General features: G+C 46.6%; 4 protein-coding genes across 6 annotated transcripts; 3 read left to right on the plus strand and 1 right to left on the minus strand.

The window, feature by feature from the left end:
- The first annotated feature begins 523 nt into the window (after nt 1–523).
- On the plus strand, nt 524–6,906 carry LOC4336488 (uncharacterized). 2 transcript variants are annotated; one of them, XM_015779988.3, is made up of 10 exons: nt 524–709; nt 1,502–1,607; nt 2,026–2,164; nt 2,398–2,506; nt 2,591–2,727; nt 3,171–3,307; nt 3,745–3,851; nt 4,044–4,171; nt 4,979–5,065; nt 6,397–6,906. In XM_015779988.3, the coding sequence occupies exons 1-9, from the start codon at nt 665–667 to the stop codon at nt 5,028–5,030; spliced, it is 960 nt and encodes a 319-aa protein (XP_015635474.1). In that variant the 5' UTR covers nt 524–664; the 3' UTR covers nt 5,031–5,065; nt 6,397–6,906. The 2 variants fall into 2 exon arrangements, with proteins under 2 accessions (XP_015635474.1, XP_015635473.1); XM_015779987.3 differs by lacking the exon at nt 6,397–6,906 and adding an exon at nt 5,752–6,239.
- An 842-nt stretch (nt 6,907–7,748) lies between these two features.
- LOC4336489 (L-type lectin-domain containing receptor kinase SIT2-like) lies at nt 7,749–9,986 on the minus strand. Its single transcript, XM_015779986.3, has one exon. The coding sequence runs from the start codon at nt 9,943–9,945 to the stop codon at nt 7,924–7,926; it is 2,022 nt and encodes a 673-aa protein (XP_015635472.1). The 5' UTR covers nt 9,946–9,986; the 3' UTR covers nt 7,749–7,923.
- Nucleotides 9,987–11,444: 1,458 nt separating this feature from the next.
- LOC4336490 (L-type lectin-domain containing receptor kinase SIT2-like) lies at nt 11,445–13,732 on the plus strand. Its single transcript, XM_015779985.2, has one exon. It carries the CDS (start codon nt 11,465–11,467, stop codon nt 13,502–13,504), a length of 2,040 nt encoding a protein of 679 aa, XP_015635471.2. The 5' UTR covers nt 11,445–11,464; the 3' UTR covers nt 13,505–13,732.
- Nucleotides 13,733–15,061: 1,329 nt separating this feature from the next.
- On the plus strand, nt 15,062–17,928 carry LOC4336492 (short-chain dehydrogenase/reductase 2b). 2 transcript variants are annotated; one of them, XM_015780111.1, is made up of 5 exons: nt 15,062–15,372; nt 15,483–15,741; nt 16,325–16,390; nt 16,755–16,949; nt 17,391–17,928. In XM_015780111.1, exons 1-5 carry the CDS (start codon nt 15,077–15,079, stop codon nt 17,772–17,774), a joined length of 1,200 nt encoding a protein of 399 aa, XP_015635597.1. In that variant the 5' UTR covers nt 15,062–15,076; the 3' UTR covers nt 17,775–17,928. The 2 variants fall into 2 exon arrangements, with proteins under 2 accessions (XP_015635597.1, XP_015635598.1); XM_015780112.1 differs by having other exon boundaries at nt 15,492–15,741.
- Nucleotides 17,929–17,943: the final 15 nt, after the last annotated feature.

The raw sequence follows: 17,943 nt of genomic DNA on the forward strand, positions 1-17,943 counted from the left end.
TCGCATCTCATTGCCAACACACCCACCAAAGTTTACGAAGCCGGAGTCCACGGAGCCGACTCGCCGAGAGATCTTGCCGAATCCCTCGACTACGATCTCGTCGGTATCGCCTGTTTCGGTTACTCTCTTTGTAATCTGTTCTCATCATCATCAATCCATATAAACTGGACTAGGGCTATTATCTGCTAAGGGGCCTGAACCAGTATAATCCTTGTCTTTTGTCTGTTTTGATATCGTACTACGTAGACCCATATTCCAACGTACCCCAATACTCTTTTCATCCGGTCCGCGAGTGATATTATCACTCGTTGACAAAAATCAACTATAAAAGTAAGTTTTAAAATTTAAATTTTAATATAAGTATAAGCGAAATGACGAGGCTACCAATGTGCTACAGAACCCAAATGTTGGCTTTAGCCTGGTGGGCCACAACAGCCCAAATGGGGGCTTTTATGTCTGGGAGAAGTTGGCTTTTCATCAGCCCGGCCCATATAAGGACGGGTGAGAGAAACTCTGGAGGGCTGGAGGTCTGGAGAGCCAGAGGAGAGGAGTAGCGGACGCGGTGCCCTGTTCGCGTACGCAAGGAGGAATTCGCCGCGGAGTCCTCTCCAAACTTCGCGGGGAAAAAAATTCGGAGCCGCCGAGCGGCGGCGGCGCGGCGGGGATGGAGTACCGCGACAAGCTGGTGCTCGCGCCCATGGTTCGCGTGGTAAACCTCTCCTCTCGATCCGGCCCCTCCTCCTTCTCCCCTAAACCGCTGCAGCATCCACTGGGAGGTTGCTCTCGTCGAACTCTAGCGGCGGCGGCGTACGAGGTGGGAGCGTAGGAATTAGGATCCGAGTTTTAGCCCGGGGATCTGGATCCTAGATTTAGGCATCCTCATAGCTAGAGCTGCGAGCTCTAGGTTTTCGCGTGCGCCCGCGGAGTGGACGAGCACGTCTCTGTGCGCCCGCGGCGGGTTGTTCCGTGGGCGAGGGCTGTGAGCTTTTGGGAGCCCGATTGCTCGAGTTATAGTTAGAAATTCAATTTAGAAATTTAATTAGACTTAGTTGTAGTTGGAAGCAGCAGTTTCAGCTCTCCAGAGAACTGGAGCCTAGTATTTCTGTCTTGTTGCATGTGTGAGAAACCATGTTGTATCACCATATACGCTTCGGTTTTATGCTGAAAGTGAACAAATAATAGTAATAACTAATAAGTAGCATGCTTCTATGTTCGTGATCTGATTTACCTCTTTGCTTGGGTCTTGGATCTGTGATGTTTTGATAGTATCTGAAGTACAATTTAAAGGGGCAAAGCATAGTTTTGTTGAATGCAGTATTTTTTTCAAATCTGACCATTTCTGCTAGCAGCTTACTGTATCATTTTTAGATAGATAACAATAAATTATCTTGATGGGATTGCTGAACACATAGTATTTATCCTACACACCTAATCAGGAGGTTTCCTCTTAATTGAAAGGTGTATGAAGTATATTTCCTTATTCTTCCAATTACCTTTGCAGGGTACCCTGCCGTTTAGGCTACTGGCTGCTGAATATGGTGCTGATATCACTTACGGAGAAGAAATAATAGATCATAAGTTTTTGAAGTGTGAACGTGTTACAAATGGTATTGTAGTTCAATTGGTGTTTGGCATTTTATTATGATCTCGCATGCAACTGTATTAACAGTTAAGTTCTTCTCAGAAAATTTGTTAAGCAGTTGGCATAATGTTATCTTTTTTGGGATGACCTGACTCCTATAATATTGCCTTTGAAGTACATGATTGAAAATGTTCATCTTAAAATCTTAAATTACTATTGATGGTACATGGTTGTTATTGAAGATCATGAAAAATATATGTTTTGATAACAAATTTAGAGTTAGATGCCTTTAAGAAGTAAGCTTCTTGATTTTTTCCTATGAAATTGGGGAACTTTTAACAGTTCCATTTATTTGATCTCTATTATCTCCACTACTGTCTAGATTTGTTCTTTCTGTGTCGTATAATCCTTCCATGCTAATAAATTTTATCAATGCTACTCAGAATCTCTTGGTACTACTGATTTTTTGGAGAGAGGGACTGATACTGTAGTATTCCGTACTTGCCCACAAGAAAGGGATAGGGTTGTATTCCAAATGGGAACATCTGATGCTGTGAGGGCACTGAAAGCTGCTCAGCTTGTGTAAGTCTTATTTCTGAAAATATTTACGGTTGAAGTTCTGAAGTAAAATAATATAGGTTCCAATGAGTGGATAAATCCATATTTCCTTTTTCCATGAAAAATTCCTAGGTGCATTGGGTTACTTATACCATGGTTGCTGTTTGAATTGTTTCAATTAATCAAGGAATCGGATCAATTGTTTTAACCGCCCCTGCTTTAGATATTTTCTTTGATCACAGTTTCATCCTTACCAGGTGTAACGATGTTGCTGCTATAGATATCAACATGGGTTGTCCCAAATCTTTCTCTCTTAGTGGTGGAATGGGAGCCGCATTACTCTCCAAACCTGAGCTTATTCATGATGTACTCAAATTTACTGTTTTGTTTTATTACTTAAATATTCTAGAAATTCATTCACTTATCAAGTATGCAAATCACATCATGTAGATTTTGACCACATTGCGGAGGAACTTGGACACTACCGTGACATGTAAAATCCGTCTTCTGAACACACGCCAGGACACTGTGGAGTTGGCTCGCCGAGTTGAGAAGATTGGTGTTCCAGCCCTTGCTGTCCATGGAAGGTTAGTTACGCTTCATACTTTTGAGTTCTGATAGAAAATTGTACTCATCCACTCTACTTTATAATGTGCAATTTACCATCTTTCTCTCTCCAATTGTCCATTTAGTTGAAATCCCTATGTTTAAGAATCCAAGGTGAAAATAGTATTGATATTCACAGCTATTTGGCTTGTTTACTATATTTATAGGATCCATCCTAAATGATGCTGCTAAAATCCATGAACTGTTCAAATGAATGGTTGGCATTTTTCCATGTTCCTTTCCGAAACACCTGAGCCTTCAATTGACTACATTTGAGATATATTTTATAAGTTCTTTTTTGCAACCATTAAAATGAATATGCTGCAGAATAATGTCATATATCAACTCTCCATTTTCAATCTTCCCTAATATGTCTTTTTTTGTTAATTGATTTCCCTGATGTTGGATTCCTTTACACATGCAGAAAGGTCAAAGACAGACCAAGAGATCCTGCTAAGTGGGATGAGATTGCAGATGTTGTGTCTGCACTGTCAATTCCAGTTATAGCTAATGGAGATGTATTTGAATATGAGGATTTTAAAAGAATTAAAGATGCTACAGGTTTGTATGCTCAGTTAACATTTCTCAATTTTCTTTGTTTAGTAAAGTAGCTGTCTGTTCAGTTTTACTATAAATCTATAATTTGGCAGAGTATAGCAAACAGAGGGAGATATAGAAATGAATCTAAAATTTGTCCCATTTGTGTTTCTTCCTTTACCAGTTATCAATATTGAGCTTACTTTTCTACTACCCAAAGCAATCTATATGTACTGCGAGTGTTTCCTAAATACCATAGGAAACCGAACATCTGAAAAATTCAGTGACTACAATATTCATTTATGAGCAACCATGAGTATCATAGCATTTCTTGGAAACTAGAGATTGTTAGCGGTTGTCAGAATTGCTACTGTTGTTACTTGGAGAGTTCATTGCATTGCCAGATATTATTTTTTGTGTTTCTTTTTATTGGTTTGTATCTTGATTTCTGCAACTGCCAGGTGCCGCTTCTGTAATGGTTGCCAGAGGTGCCATGTGGAATGCCTCAATTTTTTGTCCCAAAGGAAAAACACCTTGGGAGGATGTCAAAAGAGAGTACGTGAGAAAGGTATTTGATTGTTCTTCCCACACCATTCCTATTTCAGTGTCAAAGTTTTATTATGTTAGCATCTCCTCTCTCAGTTGTCCTATTTTTCATGGGGCTAAAACAGGTTTCTTTGCCCTAACATCTAAATTAATAATAATTTTATGCTTTATTTCCTTCATTGACATCACATTACATTGTAATTCTTTTCCGCAGAGTATTTTGTGGGACAATGATTTGAAGAGCACAAAACAAACCATAAAAGAAATGATAATGCACTATTCTTGCCTTGAATTCCCTGAAGGAAAAGGTGTGAACAAGTGTGATACAATAGCTGATTTAGCGTAAGTGGAATCCATTTTCTGTTTGTTCCCCTTTCATAATTATCCATGACTGCTGTGTTCAGTTGTTTATTGGGCATCATATATAGATATTCTTTTCCCGTCTATTCTAGATGGTAGGCAAACAAATCTCTTACTGCATGGATAGTGCTGTCCAATTTTGTTATCCTAGATCAGGTTGCATGTCTATAGTACATTGCATGCCAAATATCATCATTTTTTTCTAGCCTTTCCATTCAGCCTGATCCAAATTTATTTGATGTTAACTATCAATTTATGTGAACCAAGTAGATAGCAATAACATATGGGCTGAGTTCCTTGATTTGTACTTCAACCTTTTCACATGTAGCGCTTTTCATATGATTTACACATGTTAATGTTACCAAATAGACTGTGAAATGTTTTAATATACTCTGGATTTATAGTCTATTGGTGTTTTGTTGAACAATATCTTGCTAAACGTGCTGGACCAAGTTTGATATAATGGCAGAGCCTTAGTGTTGGGGCTGGCCTTGCACACTGCTGCCAGTGAGCAAACAACAGGGCAACACCTTTTAGAAAACAGCTAGACTTGCAAATTGCAATGGCTACTATTGGTAGGCTCAAATCATTTTTCAATTAGTGGTGGTTTGAATGAATCAATATGAGAGGTCTGCAAGATCTTAAAAAAGAGTAAATCATATCCTGGTGTTTCTCCATGAAAGCACCAAATTCTGCATTGGTGGATTTTTTCTTTCTTTTGCTTGTTTATATTATTAAATTGGCACATCCTTATTTACAGTAGATCATAGTTTTTTCTTGTATTTTCAGGAAACTATATGGGGAAGAGTACTACAATTTCGTTCTTTCAAATAGGAATTGAACACCTTGATTTTTTCTAACATCCATGTTACACAGGTATTTATTTCAGCTGCATTGTACTGCAATCATGCAAGTAGTGAAAAAAATGCTTTGTGTTCATGCAATTAATTTTTTATGACATTTGGAAGTTCCCAGCTGCAAAACACATTAACTTGGATTTCAAAAAACTAAATTTGTGTTAGAATTGAAAGTGCCCATTATTCCAACTCCATAAAAGTTACTCCTACTTAAATACCTAGTAAAGTTTGTCAATACCTTGTTAGGTATCTCTAGGAAAAGGGCACATTGCTTGAGTCTGAACTACATGATAGTCGAATACCCAACCAATGCCCACTTGTGTTAGGTTGACATACCTACCAGAGACTCCAAGAATTCTAGATGGAAATTGAGACTGTGTTGTTTGGCTGTCAGCCCTGCGACTGTAAAACTACTAACTGAGAAATGTCTAACCCAAGAAACACAAATAACAATAATTACTGAGATCAATGGTGCAAGTCCAAATTTTGCAGAACTATCAATCGCCAACTTGGCATTGTGGACTGTGAGTGACCCACACTTTTGATGGGACATCTCTTCTTTAAACTAGGAGTGTATGACATTTTTATATCCAGATTGGTAGCTTTCACTTTTGATAGGTTGCCTAGTGGCATTCATCCCTTAAATCGGTAACAATTATTTTTGCATTTTCTTGTCATTGTCTCTGACTTGAAGCTTTTTTGCAGCCCCTGCCTGGAATCCATACCAGTTTTATGAATTGGTTTGGAAGGATCTACCATATTACGAAACAAATACTTTGCAGTTTTGACTGAACTTGTACTTTGTGATCTATAATGACCAAGTTATTGTTATCGTTGGGTCTGGAGCGCCCTACATTTTTGGGAAGTTGTTATGACAGATGTTGTTGATGTAAGAGCACTAAAGAGCTTCTCTGAAGCATTTTGGGACATGTATTTTTGGCTGGATTGATAATATATATTTGATCCATGCCAGGAACTAAGAACACCATTGCTTTTTGTTGCTTACATATTATCACTGCTAATTCAGATGCCAAGGCTGGGGCATGTATTATTTGTTGAAACAATGTACTTTTTATTTTAAAAAGGTTCAAGTAGTCAGTAGACCTTATGATCTATTGATTGTATTACTCGGACGATATCCCAAATGCTTTAATTCGTCATGGCAAATTGGCATACCATTTGATTGTTGAGTATTTGCTTGCCAGTTTCTTGTATACTTGTTGACAGTTTGTGCATATGAACTGTTTTACTAATTTTGGAGAATGAGACATTTAATATTTCAGTTCCTTTTTAAAATCTAAAACTGTTTTTGGACTGACGTTTTCTTCTATTTGTTTGTGTACACAATAGGATAATATTCTGTTTGGTTGTTGGACATCACCTATGGGTGGGGCTTCAGTCTCGATCTCTCAGGTTCTTAAATCGGGGTTCTGGAAGCACCAAGTGTCCAAGTCTGCATCACCGTTGACATCAGAAATTAAAGCCGATTCACACGGGTAATTCTTTTGGGTTAGCTTATTATATCACCATATCTAAGACAATTGCTGCAGTAGACAAATTATGGCGTGGTTGTCATCTTGTACACTTCCAGAAATTCAGTTTCTTGCAATAAGTAAGGTTATTAAAGGTCAAATGAACTAAACTTGTACACCAATACCTAACTCCTCAACAAACCTATTTTTATATTTTACTGGAGCGAAATAAAAGCTCGTGCCTTATCTCAAAGCTAGAATATGTAAGCCAAAGGAGGTCCTCTACCTCGTGAGAAGGCTCTCATCGTCAGTTTGTTGGTCTATCATCCGTAGCTAAAATTTGTATTTTGGAACTTAATTTTGGAGTTAATTTTGTTTTTGTATTTTAGTCTATTTGCCAGCCTTGGTTTTTAAATCGCGAATAACTTAGATATAAAAATTGCCAATAAATTGTTTTTGACTGGTTCATTCATTTTTCTATAGTTTGTTAACAGTATCTCAACCACTCATGAATCTCCATGCACATTTGAATGCTACAGATTCAACTATACACCCTTTAAAATTGTTTGTTCATGTACCTGTATTTGGTCTTGTTTGGCTCTTGTCCAGTGAACCATGACCAAATTTTTTTTAGCCGGGCCGGCCTAAAATAGGCGGACCAAATTTACTTAAGAAAGAGGTATGTACATATTTACAAGACCATGACCAAATTTGATCGCAATTTCTCCTACAAGGACATGTTCCACAAAAGTTTTGAGGTTTGCTTCAATGCATAATTGAAGCATGTTTATCCAGAAATTTTAGTCCTTGAAGCAAGAAACTTGCAGACATATCACTTTGTCTAGTAACTGGAAGCACTAATCGTGATCCGCAAATGGACAAAAACTGGAAAAGATGAGCTCGGGGAAAAAACTGAATAAGCTACCACTGAACGAAATCTGCAAAGTATAGACTCCCCGGGTCCTCAATTTTGATGCTTAGATTCCAACTTTTTTCTTCAAACTTCTAACTTTTTCATCACATCGAACTTTCCTATAGACACAAACTTCTAATTTTTCTATCACATTATTTTAATTTCTTTAAACTTCCAATTCCAATTTTGGTATGGAACTAAAGACAGCCTACGAGGGATTCAACATCTCGATTATGAGAGTACGGGCAGGGTGCAGACAGTAGACGTCGACAATCAGATCAGAGGAGAAAATTTATAGTGGGAGGTAAAGCCCGAAATGTTTAATTTCAGATCTGTTATTTCTCAGCTCTTATCTGAACACTGAGCTATTCTCGTAACACCACTTTACATCATAGATATAAACATAACAACACCAAAGTTCTGATCTTAAACAAAACAGGATGATACTAGTTAGGTACTGATTAACTACATCCGGCTGATGGGAACGGGTCATCATCTACCTCCAGAGAGGTCAGAGAAGGTGCCTGCGCTGGTGGATGTCATCGGGTAGGACATGACGTAGGGGTCGAACCCCTGGTCCTGCATGAGCGCCAGCATGTTGAAGCTCTGGTACGTCGGCGACAGCTCCGGCAGCGGCACGTCGCCTTCCAGGTACTGCACAAGCTGCCTCGTCCCCGGCCGTGCGCCGGGCAGCGGGTGCGAGCACAGCAGGCCCAGCCGCAGCACGAGGCTCGCCTCGCTCTCGACGAAGTCGCCGTGCAGGCGCGGGTCCACCGTGTCCGTGATCGCCCCGGCGCGCCACCGGTCGAGCACCCAGTCGACGAGCACGACGCGGTTGTCGCGCGCGTCCTGCGCCACGGGCTTCCGCCCGCACGCCACCTCCAGCATGAAGGCCCCGAACGCGAACACGTCCGACGCCTTGGACGCCTTGCCGGTGTGCCCCAGCTCCGGCGCCAGGTAGCCCATGGTGCCCACCACGTGCGTCGTGTGCGGGTCGGTGCCGTGGTCGTACAGCCGCGCCAGGCCGAAGTCGCCGAGCCGGCCGTTCATGTCGGCGTCGAGCAGCACGTTGCTGGCCTTGATGTCCCTGTGCACCACCACCTGCTCCCAGTCCTCGTGGAGGTAGAGCAGCCCGGACGCGACGCCCCTGATGATGCGGAACCTCTGCGCCCATCTCAGGGTGATCTTGCCCTGGTCGTACAGCTGCTTGTCCAGGCTGCCGTTGGGCATGTAGTCGTACACCAGCAGGAGCTCGCCCTTGCGCCGGCAGTAGCCGAGCAGCTGCACGAGGTTCCGGTGCCGGAGCCGGCCGATGCTGACCACCTCCGCCACGAACTCCCTCATCCCCTGCCTCGACCCGTGCGCCACCTTCTTCACGGCGACCTCCGCCTTGGACGACGGGAGCACGCCACGGTACACGCGCCCGAACCCGCCGATGCCGAGGAGCCGCTTGTCGCTGAACCCGTCGGTGGCGTGGAACAGGTCCTTGTACGAGAACCTGTGAGGCCCGAACGTCACCTCCCACTCCTCCTTGAGCTCCGAGAACATGCGCCGCCGCCGCATGAACACGAACACGGCGGCGGCCACCGCGAAGACGAGCACCGCCGAGGCTATCGGCAGCACGATCTCAAGCGTCTTGGACCGCGGCTTGGGGAACGTGACCGGCAGGGAGGGCAGGGATGAGATGTTGAGCGCCGGCGCGGCGCCGTTCATCTTGAAGCTCCAGCCGAGCACGTAGTGGCGGCAGAAGAGGATGCCGGTCGCCGAGGAGAAGCCGACGTAGGCGGTGTCATCAATGACGGAGGAGATGTTGACGATTTTGGACAGCAGGGGCTTCTTTGGCCGCGCCACCTCCAGCGGCGCCATGGTGACATTGACCTGCATGGTCTGGCCGTCGAAGTCCACCCACACCTGCATCGGCCTGCGGCTCACCAGGCTCATGTTCTTGAAGTCGCCGGTGCCGTCGTCGTAGTACCCGGCGTTGTCGGCGTCGACGGAGTTGAGGCCGTTGACGTCGATCCCGACATGGTTGCCGCTCATGTCGTTGAACTCCGAGTTGAGGATGGTGTCGAACTCCACGGCGAAGAGGTGGTTGGTCGCGTTGCCGTTGTTGGCGGAGTTGACGAGCCCCATGAACTGCCCCGGCAGCGCCGAGGTGAGGTTCTTGCTCTTGGCGATGATGAACGCCATGCCGTGGCTGCTCAGGTCCTCGAACGCGCCGATGATGCCGATGACGAAGGCCGTGGAGAAGGACTGCATCGCCGTGCTGTTGGGCCCCCTCTGGAACTGGAGCGGCGACGGGAAGAAGGCGTGGCCCTTGAGCTGGTTCGTGCCGTTGGTCAGCATGAGCAGCCCGTTCGAGGTCACCGTTGCCATGCCGTCGAAGCTGAGGTTGGCGCCGGTGAACCCGTTGAAGACGAACCGCTCGTCGGTCGCCGCCGCCGGGCGGAGGCAGCCGAGGCCGAGGAAGAGGAGCAGGACAAAGAACGGCATTTCTGGTTTGGGAAGCACCATGCCCTGCACTTCGCCTAGTGCTGAGCTTCAATCAGTGCCTCACCAAATGCCCAAGCTTTGCTGCTTCTATTGTGTCAGTCAAGTCACGGCCCCGGTGTTTAACTCAGGTTACTCTCAGCCACCTGTTCCTTTTTCCTTCTGTTGGTGCGTGTGAAGCGGACCAAATGTAAAACCCAGTAGTCTAGATACGGTCTGGGCGCGATTGCAACTTTCAGTCTCGTACAGATTGGTGATGTGTCGTGAGAACGAGGGGAGTAAAAATTCTCCCCTCTCTCTCGAGTAAGATCACCAACCCTTCATTCACTCATTGCGCGATCATCATAAACGACGGCTGAAACGGGGTGTGGAATGGAGTGGACGCTATGTGTATTGCCGTGATGCGGATGCCAATTAGCCTCAACGAGACAGTGACCGCCGATCATGCGGGTCAAAGGTCAGCGGTCTCAAGCGTCCGGTCCTCCTTTCCGGCCGCGTCTCCGCTGCCGGCTTCCCTGCCCCCACAAAACACGCACAAAGTCGCCGAGAACGCCATAACTATCGACGCGGCGGGCGCTCGCCTCTCAACTACTCGTACCTTGTGAATGTGATCCAGCATCCCAGCACACAGCACGCATAGGCACAGCCCGTGCAGACCTGCAGTTGCAGCTACAGCCCGGCGGCCGCGTCCGCACGAAGCTTCGTCATCCGGCTAATCACTGCCATTTCATCAGCCCGGCTGATATATCCTGTGGGTCACCTCGTTTGTCCGTTCCACTCGCCTCATTTTCTAGGGTCGTTGAGGTGTTTGGAATCGCGAGTCGGCACCACCAAGCTACCTAGCGAGATTATTTAAACATGACATTTTCATTTGACTATGTTCAGTGATGGGGTCCTTTTTCTTTATGCTGCACTGAGATGAGATACCCCGACGAGATATTTTTCCTCGGAAGGAAGAAAAAAGAAGGGCGAAATGGCTGCGGATGAGTCAAAAGAGTGGGCGTCAGTGCGTCACCAACCCAATTTCGTCGTAGTTTGCTGCCTAGTGTGTCCTCATTTCGCTGTGCTGTACTGTACTGTGACGCATTGACGCTTAACCGCTCACTCCTATCAAACTCAGCTTAATTGTTGCTTATGATATGATACTATTTTATCTGTATTTCCTTGACTACGATTCGCAGGATCGTCGAAATCTGAATTGTTTAATGCACGCCCCTTGTGGCCTCATCTGTAACCAATTTGAGTAGAACTACTACCATATGCCCTGTGTTAGTTGCAACTCCCTCTCGAGCACGATATTTCTAAGGCCGGTGCAGTCTGTCTGTCTGTGTAGTGTAGCGAGGAGTGTGAACGATGTGATGCCACTGCCAGTATGCCACACACAACCAGTAAACCTGGGATAATGGTTGGTGTCCGGTGTTCATGCATTGACTCGAATAGCGAGTCTTCTGTTCAGACATTTGATGCTATGACTCGAATAGCGGTGACTACACATCATATGCCCTGTGCTAATTGCAACTCCCAAACGGAAGCAAATCTCCCGATGGGTAATCACCGCTTGCTGCTGCTCCTCCTCCTCCTGCTCGCGGTCGTTGGCTCTGATCATGGGGGCGTGCTCGCCGCCGACGAGTTCACCTACAACGGCTTCGGCGGTGCCAACCTCACGCTCGACGGCATGGCCGCCGTGGCGCCCAACGGCCTCCTCGTGCTCAGCAACGGCACGAACCAGATGGCCGGGCACGCGTTCCACCCGACGCCGATCCGCCTGCGGGGCGGCGCGGCGGGCGGCGCCGTCCAGTCCTTCTCGGCCGCGTTCGTCTTCGCCATCGTGTCCAACTTCACCGTGCTGAGCGACAACGGCATGGCGTTCGTGGTCGCGCCCAGCACGCGGCTCTCCACCTTCAACGCCGGCCAGTACCTCGGCATCCTCAACGTCACCGACAACGGCAACGCCGATAACAACATCTTCGCCGTCGAGCTCGACACCATGCTCAACCCGGAGTTCCAGGACATGAACAGCAACCACATCGGCGTCGACATCAACAGCATGAAGTCCGTGCAGAACCACAGCGCCGGCTACTACGACGAAGCCACGGGGGCCTTCAACAATCTGAGCTTGATCAGCCGCCAGCCGATGCAGGTGTGGGTGGACTACGACGGCGCCACCACGGTGCTCAACGTGACGATGGCGCCGCTCGACGTTCCCAAGCCCAGTAAGCCCCTCATCTCCGCGCCCGTCAACCTCTCGTCCGTCGTGACCGACACGGCGTACGTCGGGTTCTCGGCGGCCACGGGCGTCATCTACACGCGGCACTACGTTCTCGGCTGGAGCTTCTCCCAGAACGGCGCCGCTCCTTCTCTCCACACCTCAAGCCTCCCGGCGCTGCCGCGGTTCGGGCCGAAGCCCCGTTCCAAGGTGCTGGAGATCGTGCTCCCGATCGCCACCGCGGCGTTCGTCCTCGCGCTGGTCATCGCCGCCTTCCTGTTCGTCCGGAGGCGGGTGAGGTACGCCGAGGTGCGGGAGGACTGGGAGGTGGAGTTCGGACCGCACCGCTTCTCCTACAAGGAGCTCTACCAGGCGACAAAGGGGTTCAAGAACAAGCAGCTGCTCGGCACCGGCGGATTCGGCAGGGTGTACAAGGGCGTGCTCGCGAAATCCAACCTCGAGATCGCCGTGAAGAGGGTGTCGCACGACTCGAAGCAAGGGATGAAGGAGTTCATCGCGGAGGTCGTCAGCATCGGCCACCTCCGGCACCGCAACCTCGTGCAGCTGCTCGGCTACTGCCGGCGCAAGGGCGAGCTCCTGCTGGTGTACGACTACATGTCCAACGGCAGCCTCGACAAGTACTTGTACGACAAGACCAAGCCTGTTCTTGATTGGGGGCAGAGGTTTCAGATCATCAAGGGCGTCGCCTCCGGCCTGCTCTACCTCCACGAGGACTGGGAGCAGGTCGTCATCCACCGGGACATCAAGGCGAGCAACGTGCTCCTCGACGGCGAGATGAACGGCAGGCTGGGCGACTTCGGCCTCGCGAGGCTGTACGACCACGGCGTTGACCCGCAGACGACGCACGTCGTCGGCACCATGGGTTACCTCGCCCCGGAGCTGGTGCGCACGGGCAAGGCGACGCCGGTCACCGACGTGTTCGCGTTCGGCGTGTTCGTGCTGGAGGTCACCTGCGGGCGGCGGCCGCTCGGCTGCATCGCGCCCGACGACCAGAACGTGCTGCTGGACTGGGTGCAGGAGCACGAGCGCCGGCACGCGGCCCTCGACACGGTGGACGCGAGGCTGTGCGGCAAGTACGACGCCGACGAGGCGAGGCTGGCGCTCAAGCTGGGGCTCATGTGCGCGCACCCGTTGCCCGACGCGCGCCCCACCATGCGCCAGGTCACGCAGTACCTGGACGGCGACGCACCCATGCCGGAGGTGGCGCCGACGATGGTGAGCTACACCATGCTGGCGCTGATGCAGAACGACGGGTTCGACTCGTTCGCCATGTCCTTCCCTTCCACCGTCACGTCGACCGCCAGCCCCATGTCCGCCGACGTCTCGGCCGTGTCCGGCCTCTCCGGTGGAAGGTGAACAAACAAACAAAAAGGCCGCCGCAAAATAATGGTCACAACAACCCGTTCTCCTGGTGACTTGTCATCTATCGTGTAACATAGTGTAGAGCACTAGTGACTACGTAGTAGTGAGGTCACTGTTCACTGCTGATTACCACAGTATATCCCCATATTAGTTTACCAATCAAGCAGTAATACGTATATTACAGTGAGTGTGCAAAGCTTCGAGAAGGCATTTAGCATCTCAGATTTTCAGCGTCGTGAGAATCTTCTCTTTCGCGCTTGACTTCGTGAGCCCTCACCATTACGGAATCAGAGTCGCCCTCGCGGCGCCAGCTAAATTACGTTATCGTTGGGTAGTGGCACGGCGTTTTTCGTCACCGGCGGCGGGTGGTGCGTACGCGGCAGGGTGAATGCGACGGCCATTGTTTTCTCGCATTGGCCGATGCGATTAGGATAACGTGCGCACACGGCACGGCGTACGCACGCCCGTTGTTTCGCTAGGAAGCCCACGTGCAAGTTGCGATAGCGTCACGGCGGCTCGGACGCTCGGCTGATTTGTTTATCACTCTAGGTGTGTTTAGTTCACGTTAAATTTAAAAGTTTAGTTGAAATTGAAACAATGTGATGGAAAAATTAGAAGTTTGTATACGTAGAAAAGTTTTAATGTGATAAAAAAATTTAAAGTTTTTTTTTAAAAAAGTTTAGAACTAAACAAGGGCTTTATTAGTTGAAATTAAAACAATGTGATGGAAAAATTGGAAGTTTGTATACGTAGGAAAATTTTAATGTGATAAAAAAGTTTGAAGTTTTTTTAAAAAAGGTTTAGAACTAAACGAGGGCTTTATTAGCCCACCGAGTTTAAGATGGACTGCTCACTTTGTCGTTTAGATGGCATTTTAGTCCACGGTCCACTTTGGCTTTCAGGTGTTTCAGGCTTTCTAGCATTTTATCCGATGAAGCTCAGAGTTGATAAACGTAGACATAGGACACTCGCCATGACGTATTGCCGTATGCGTACATATCTACATTGCAAAGATATGGCTTTTATCATTCCAGTGAGGTCGCCGACTAGCCGTATATGCACGACCCAAAAGGTTGGCCATAATGGCCAACGGTTGAGTTTAATTTCGATCATAATATGCATAGCTGCATAGTCTCAGTCGTATAGTCAGCGACCAGCTGTAAAGATTACGAAGCAAAATAATTGATACTGCCCCACGTGTTGCAAGATCTACAACTGCAATAGACAGCTCAGTAGTCACTACAGTCAGTAGTCCACTGAACACACAGAACATGGGTCACCTTAAACAATCCTGCCTCCAGCATTTGGTAGTAGACGGTAATCCTAGGAAAGGAATACAAAATCTCTATATGCTCTAAACAAATGCACAATCCTTTAACCTCCAGCTGTTAGTGTGCTGGTCACCAAGATTCTGAAAACCTGTTCTTGTCTGACAAATGTTCGAATCTAAAATTTTGTGGAGGATTGATAGAACTTGTGTCCAATATGTATGCCAAGTTGGTCACGAGATATGATCATATGACTTCAACACAAACTAACAAGGATGGCCCAGGAAATAATGGATTTATGGCCCTGCAAGCAATTCAGGCCGTATCTGTGTCCTCCACAGCTCCTCCACCTGTTTGGGCCAGCGCCCAGCGGGCTAGGCTGCTTGGCCCAAAACCAAACGCCACGTGCCCACGGCCTCGCCAGACTCGGCCCGCTCTAGACCAGAGGAAGGAAGGGGAAAGGGCGGAGCGGAAGGATGAACTCATGAACCATCTGCTCGGTCGCGGAGTTCACATCCCTCGCCCCGCCGCGGCGAATCGTGGAGGAACGACGACGATGGAGGCGGCGGCCATCTCGAATCCGCCGAGCAAGAGGTTCGCGCTACTTCGCTCGACCACCCGCCCGCCTTCCACTGCCAGCTGAAGGTACTGGAGCTTTCCGGTTTCCGCCGCTAAACTGTGCGTTCGTGGCACTGTGGCCTTAGTATCATCAGGATCGCGCTGGTTACCGGGGGCAACAAAGGGGTCGGGCTGGAGACCTGCAGGCAGCTCGCGTCCCGGGGGCTCAGGGTCGTCCTGACGGCGAGGAACGAGGCGAGGGGGCTGGAGGCGGTCGACGGCATCAGGCGCTCCGGCGCCGCCGATTCTGATGTCGTGTTCCACCAGTTGGATGTCACCGACGCTGCCAGCGTCGCCCGGCTGGCCGATTTCGTCCGGGATCAGTTCGGGAGGCTTGATATCTTGGTATGGGCTTCCCTTCGTGATTTTGGCTCTTCGATGCTTTAGGGCCTCCGAAATTCGTGAAATTGGAGTTCATACTGTTCCACTCAGTGCCATACTTCGTTAGGGAGAGCTTTACATTATGTTCAAACTTTCAGACATGAACTGAATTTGGTAAACTAAGTATAAAATGTGTTTTTTAAAAGTAAAACTGAGTATAAAAGGTTAACACAAAACTTTAGTTATTTGCTTGATGCAGTACTAAATTGAATCATTTCCTTATACTGGATAAGTGCATATGATTAACGATTCTATATTATAAGAACATGAATGTTAATACTAGTACATGATTCAATGTTAAGGGACATGGCAGCCATGGGCTTATTTTATTGTGCTTGTAATTCATAGAAGTTAACATTAGCTGATGTTTTCACAGCTCTTGAAAACTTCACCCGTTGTTGATACACTAGTAAACTAAGCTGTATGGAGTCACAGTTCTGGTAAACAAAAAGTATCATATACTCCATAATTGTGTGTTTCATATAGTTTGTAGATCATTCTCTCTGCATGTATGCTACCATAATTGTGTGTTTCATACTGTTTGTAGATCAATAACGCAGGAATTTCAGGTGTTGATCGGGATCCAGTTTTGGTTGCCAAAGTTAAAGATCAGGTACTCAAACAAGAGTTTAAAGACTATACTTAATTGATTTGTCCCTATAGTTGTTTGTAGTTGTTTCTTATTGTCTATCAACCATAGCAGAAATATAATATTACCTTTTTCTTGAAGTACATTAAAACTTGCCACGCTGATATTTATTGTAGGCATCATTGTTTTAGGCTGACATACCTGAGGACACCATGTTTCAAATAATGTATTTATTAACTGTTTGGTGCCTTTTTGCCTACAACCTGTCCATCTTTTGTACACAACTATATTTCTGTGCATGCTATAAAAAATTGTGCATGAGACAAAACAAGAAAGTATGCATGGGTATAGGTTTATAGAACATCTAACCCTTTCTATGCATGGACAGATTGAAGGCATGGATGTAGATCAGAGAGTTGAATGGATGAGAGAAAATTCAAAGGAGACCTATGATGAAGCTAAATCATGCATTACAACAAACTACTATGGTGCCAAGCTTGTCACAGAAGCACTACTTCCTCTTCTTCTGTTATCCTCCTCGGGAAGAATTGTTAACGTGTCATCAGGATTTGGACTACTGAGAGTAAGTTATAAACTCTGCTGCAGTTACACTGGACAAGTAACTAACTAGTTGTCTTCAGTATTAAGTTATACAAATATATTTCTACAGAAGCATGATTAACTATGCCTCCTATTTTTTGATTCCCTAGAAAGCTAAATTGTCTAGGGGCCTTGTTCATATAAACTTGTAGGACAACTCTTCTCTTCCCTGCGAGCTTTTGCGAAAGGCATTTCTATGATCTTCATGCAGTGTAACACGTTTCTTTGTATGCAGCTGCCTTTTTTTTTTCCTTATGTGCAGGATATATACCATCGTCAAAAACTTATGTTCATTAAAATAGTGACTAGGAATTACATTTACAGGGGATTAAATGAAATGAGGAAGTTCTTATCCTGCCCTCCCATGTTTCTTGCATATCTGCACTGATAATTCTCACTGAATCATATCATTTTTCTTGAGCAGAACTTCAACAGTGAAGATCTTAGAAAAGAATTCGATGACATCGACAGTCTTACTGAAAAGAGACTAGAGGAGCTGTTGGATTTGTTCCTAGACGATTTCAAGGTGAACTTAATAGAAGCACATGGTTGGCCAACCGGTGGATCTTCCGCCTACAAAGTTGCCAAAGCTGCCCTTAATGCATACACAAGGATTCTTGCCAAGAAGTACCCTACACTACGTATCAACTGTTTGACACCTGGTTATGTCAAGACTGACATCTCAATGCACATGGGAGTATTGACACCTGAAGAGGGTGCTAGTAACTCCGTAAAGGTAGCTCTCTTGCCTGATGATGGTCCAACAGGTGCTTATTTTGATCGGAATGGCGAGGCATCTTTTGTGTGATCATAGTTTCTGCTTTCTTTAACCTATAGTTTCAGAATAAGAGATTGTCAAAGTAGTTGTGCCCAACAGACAATGTAGTTTTGACTTGTGTACTCAAACTGATGTATTGAAGTTGAAATAGTAGAGCTTTACATCGATATCATGATTTTATCTATTTTCTCTGGAAATG

The sequence above is a fragment of the Oryza sativa genome, chromosome 4 (assembly GCF_034140825.1).
Source record: "Oryza sativa Japonica Group chromosome 4, ASM3414082v1".
Taxonomy (NCBI): domain Eukaryota; kingdom Viridiplantae; phylum Streptophyta; class Magnoliopsida; order Poales; family Poaceae; genus Oryza; species Oryza sativa.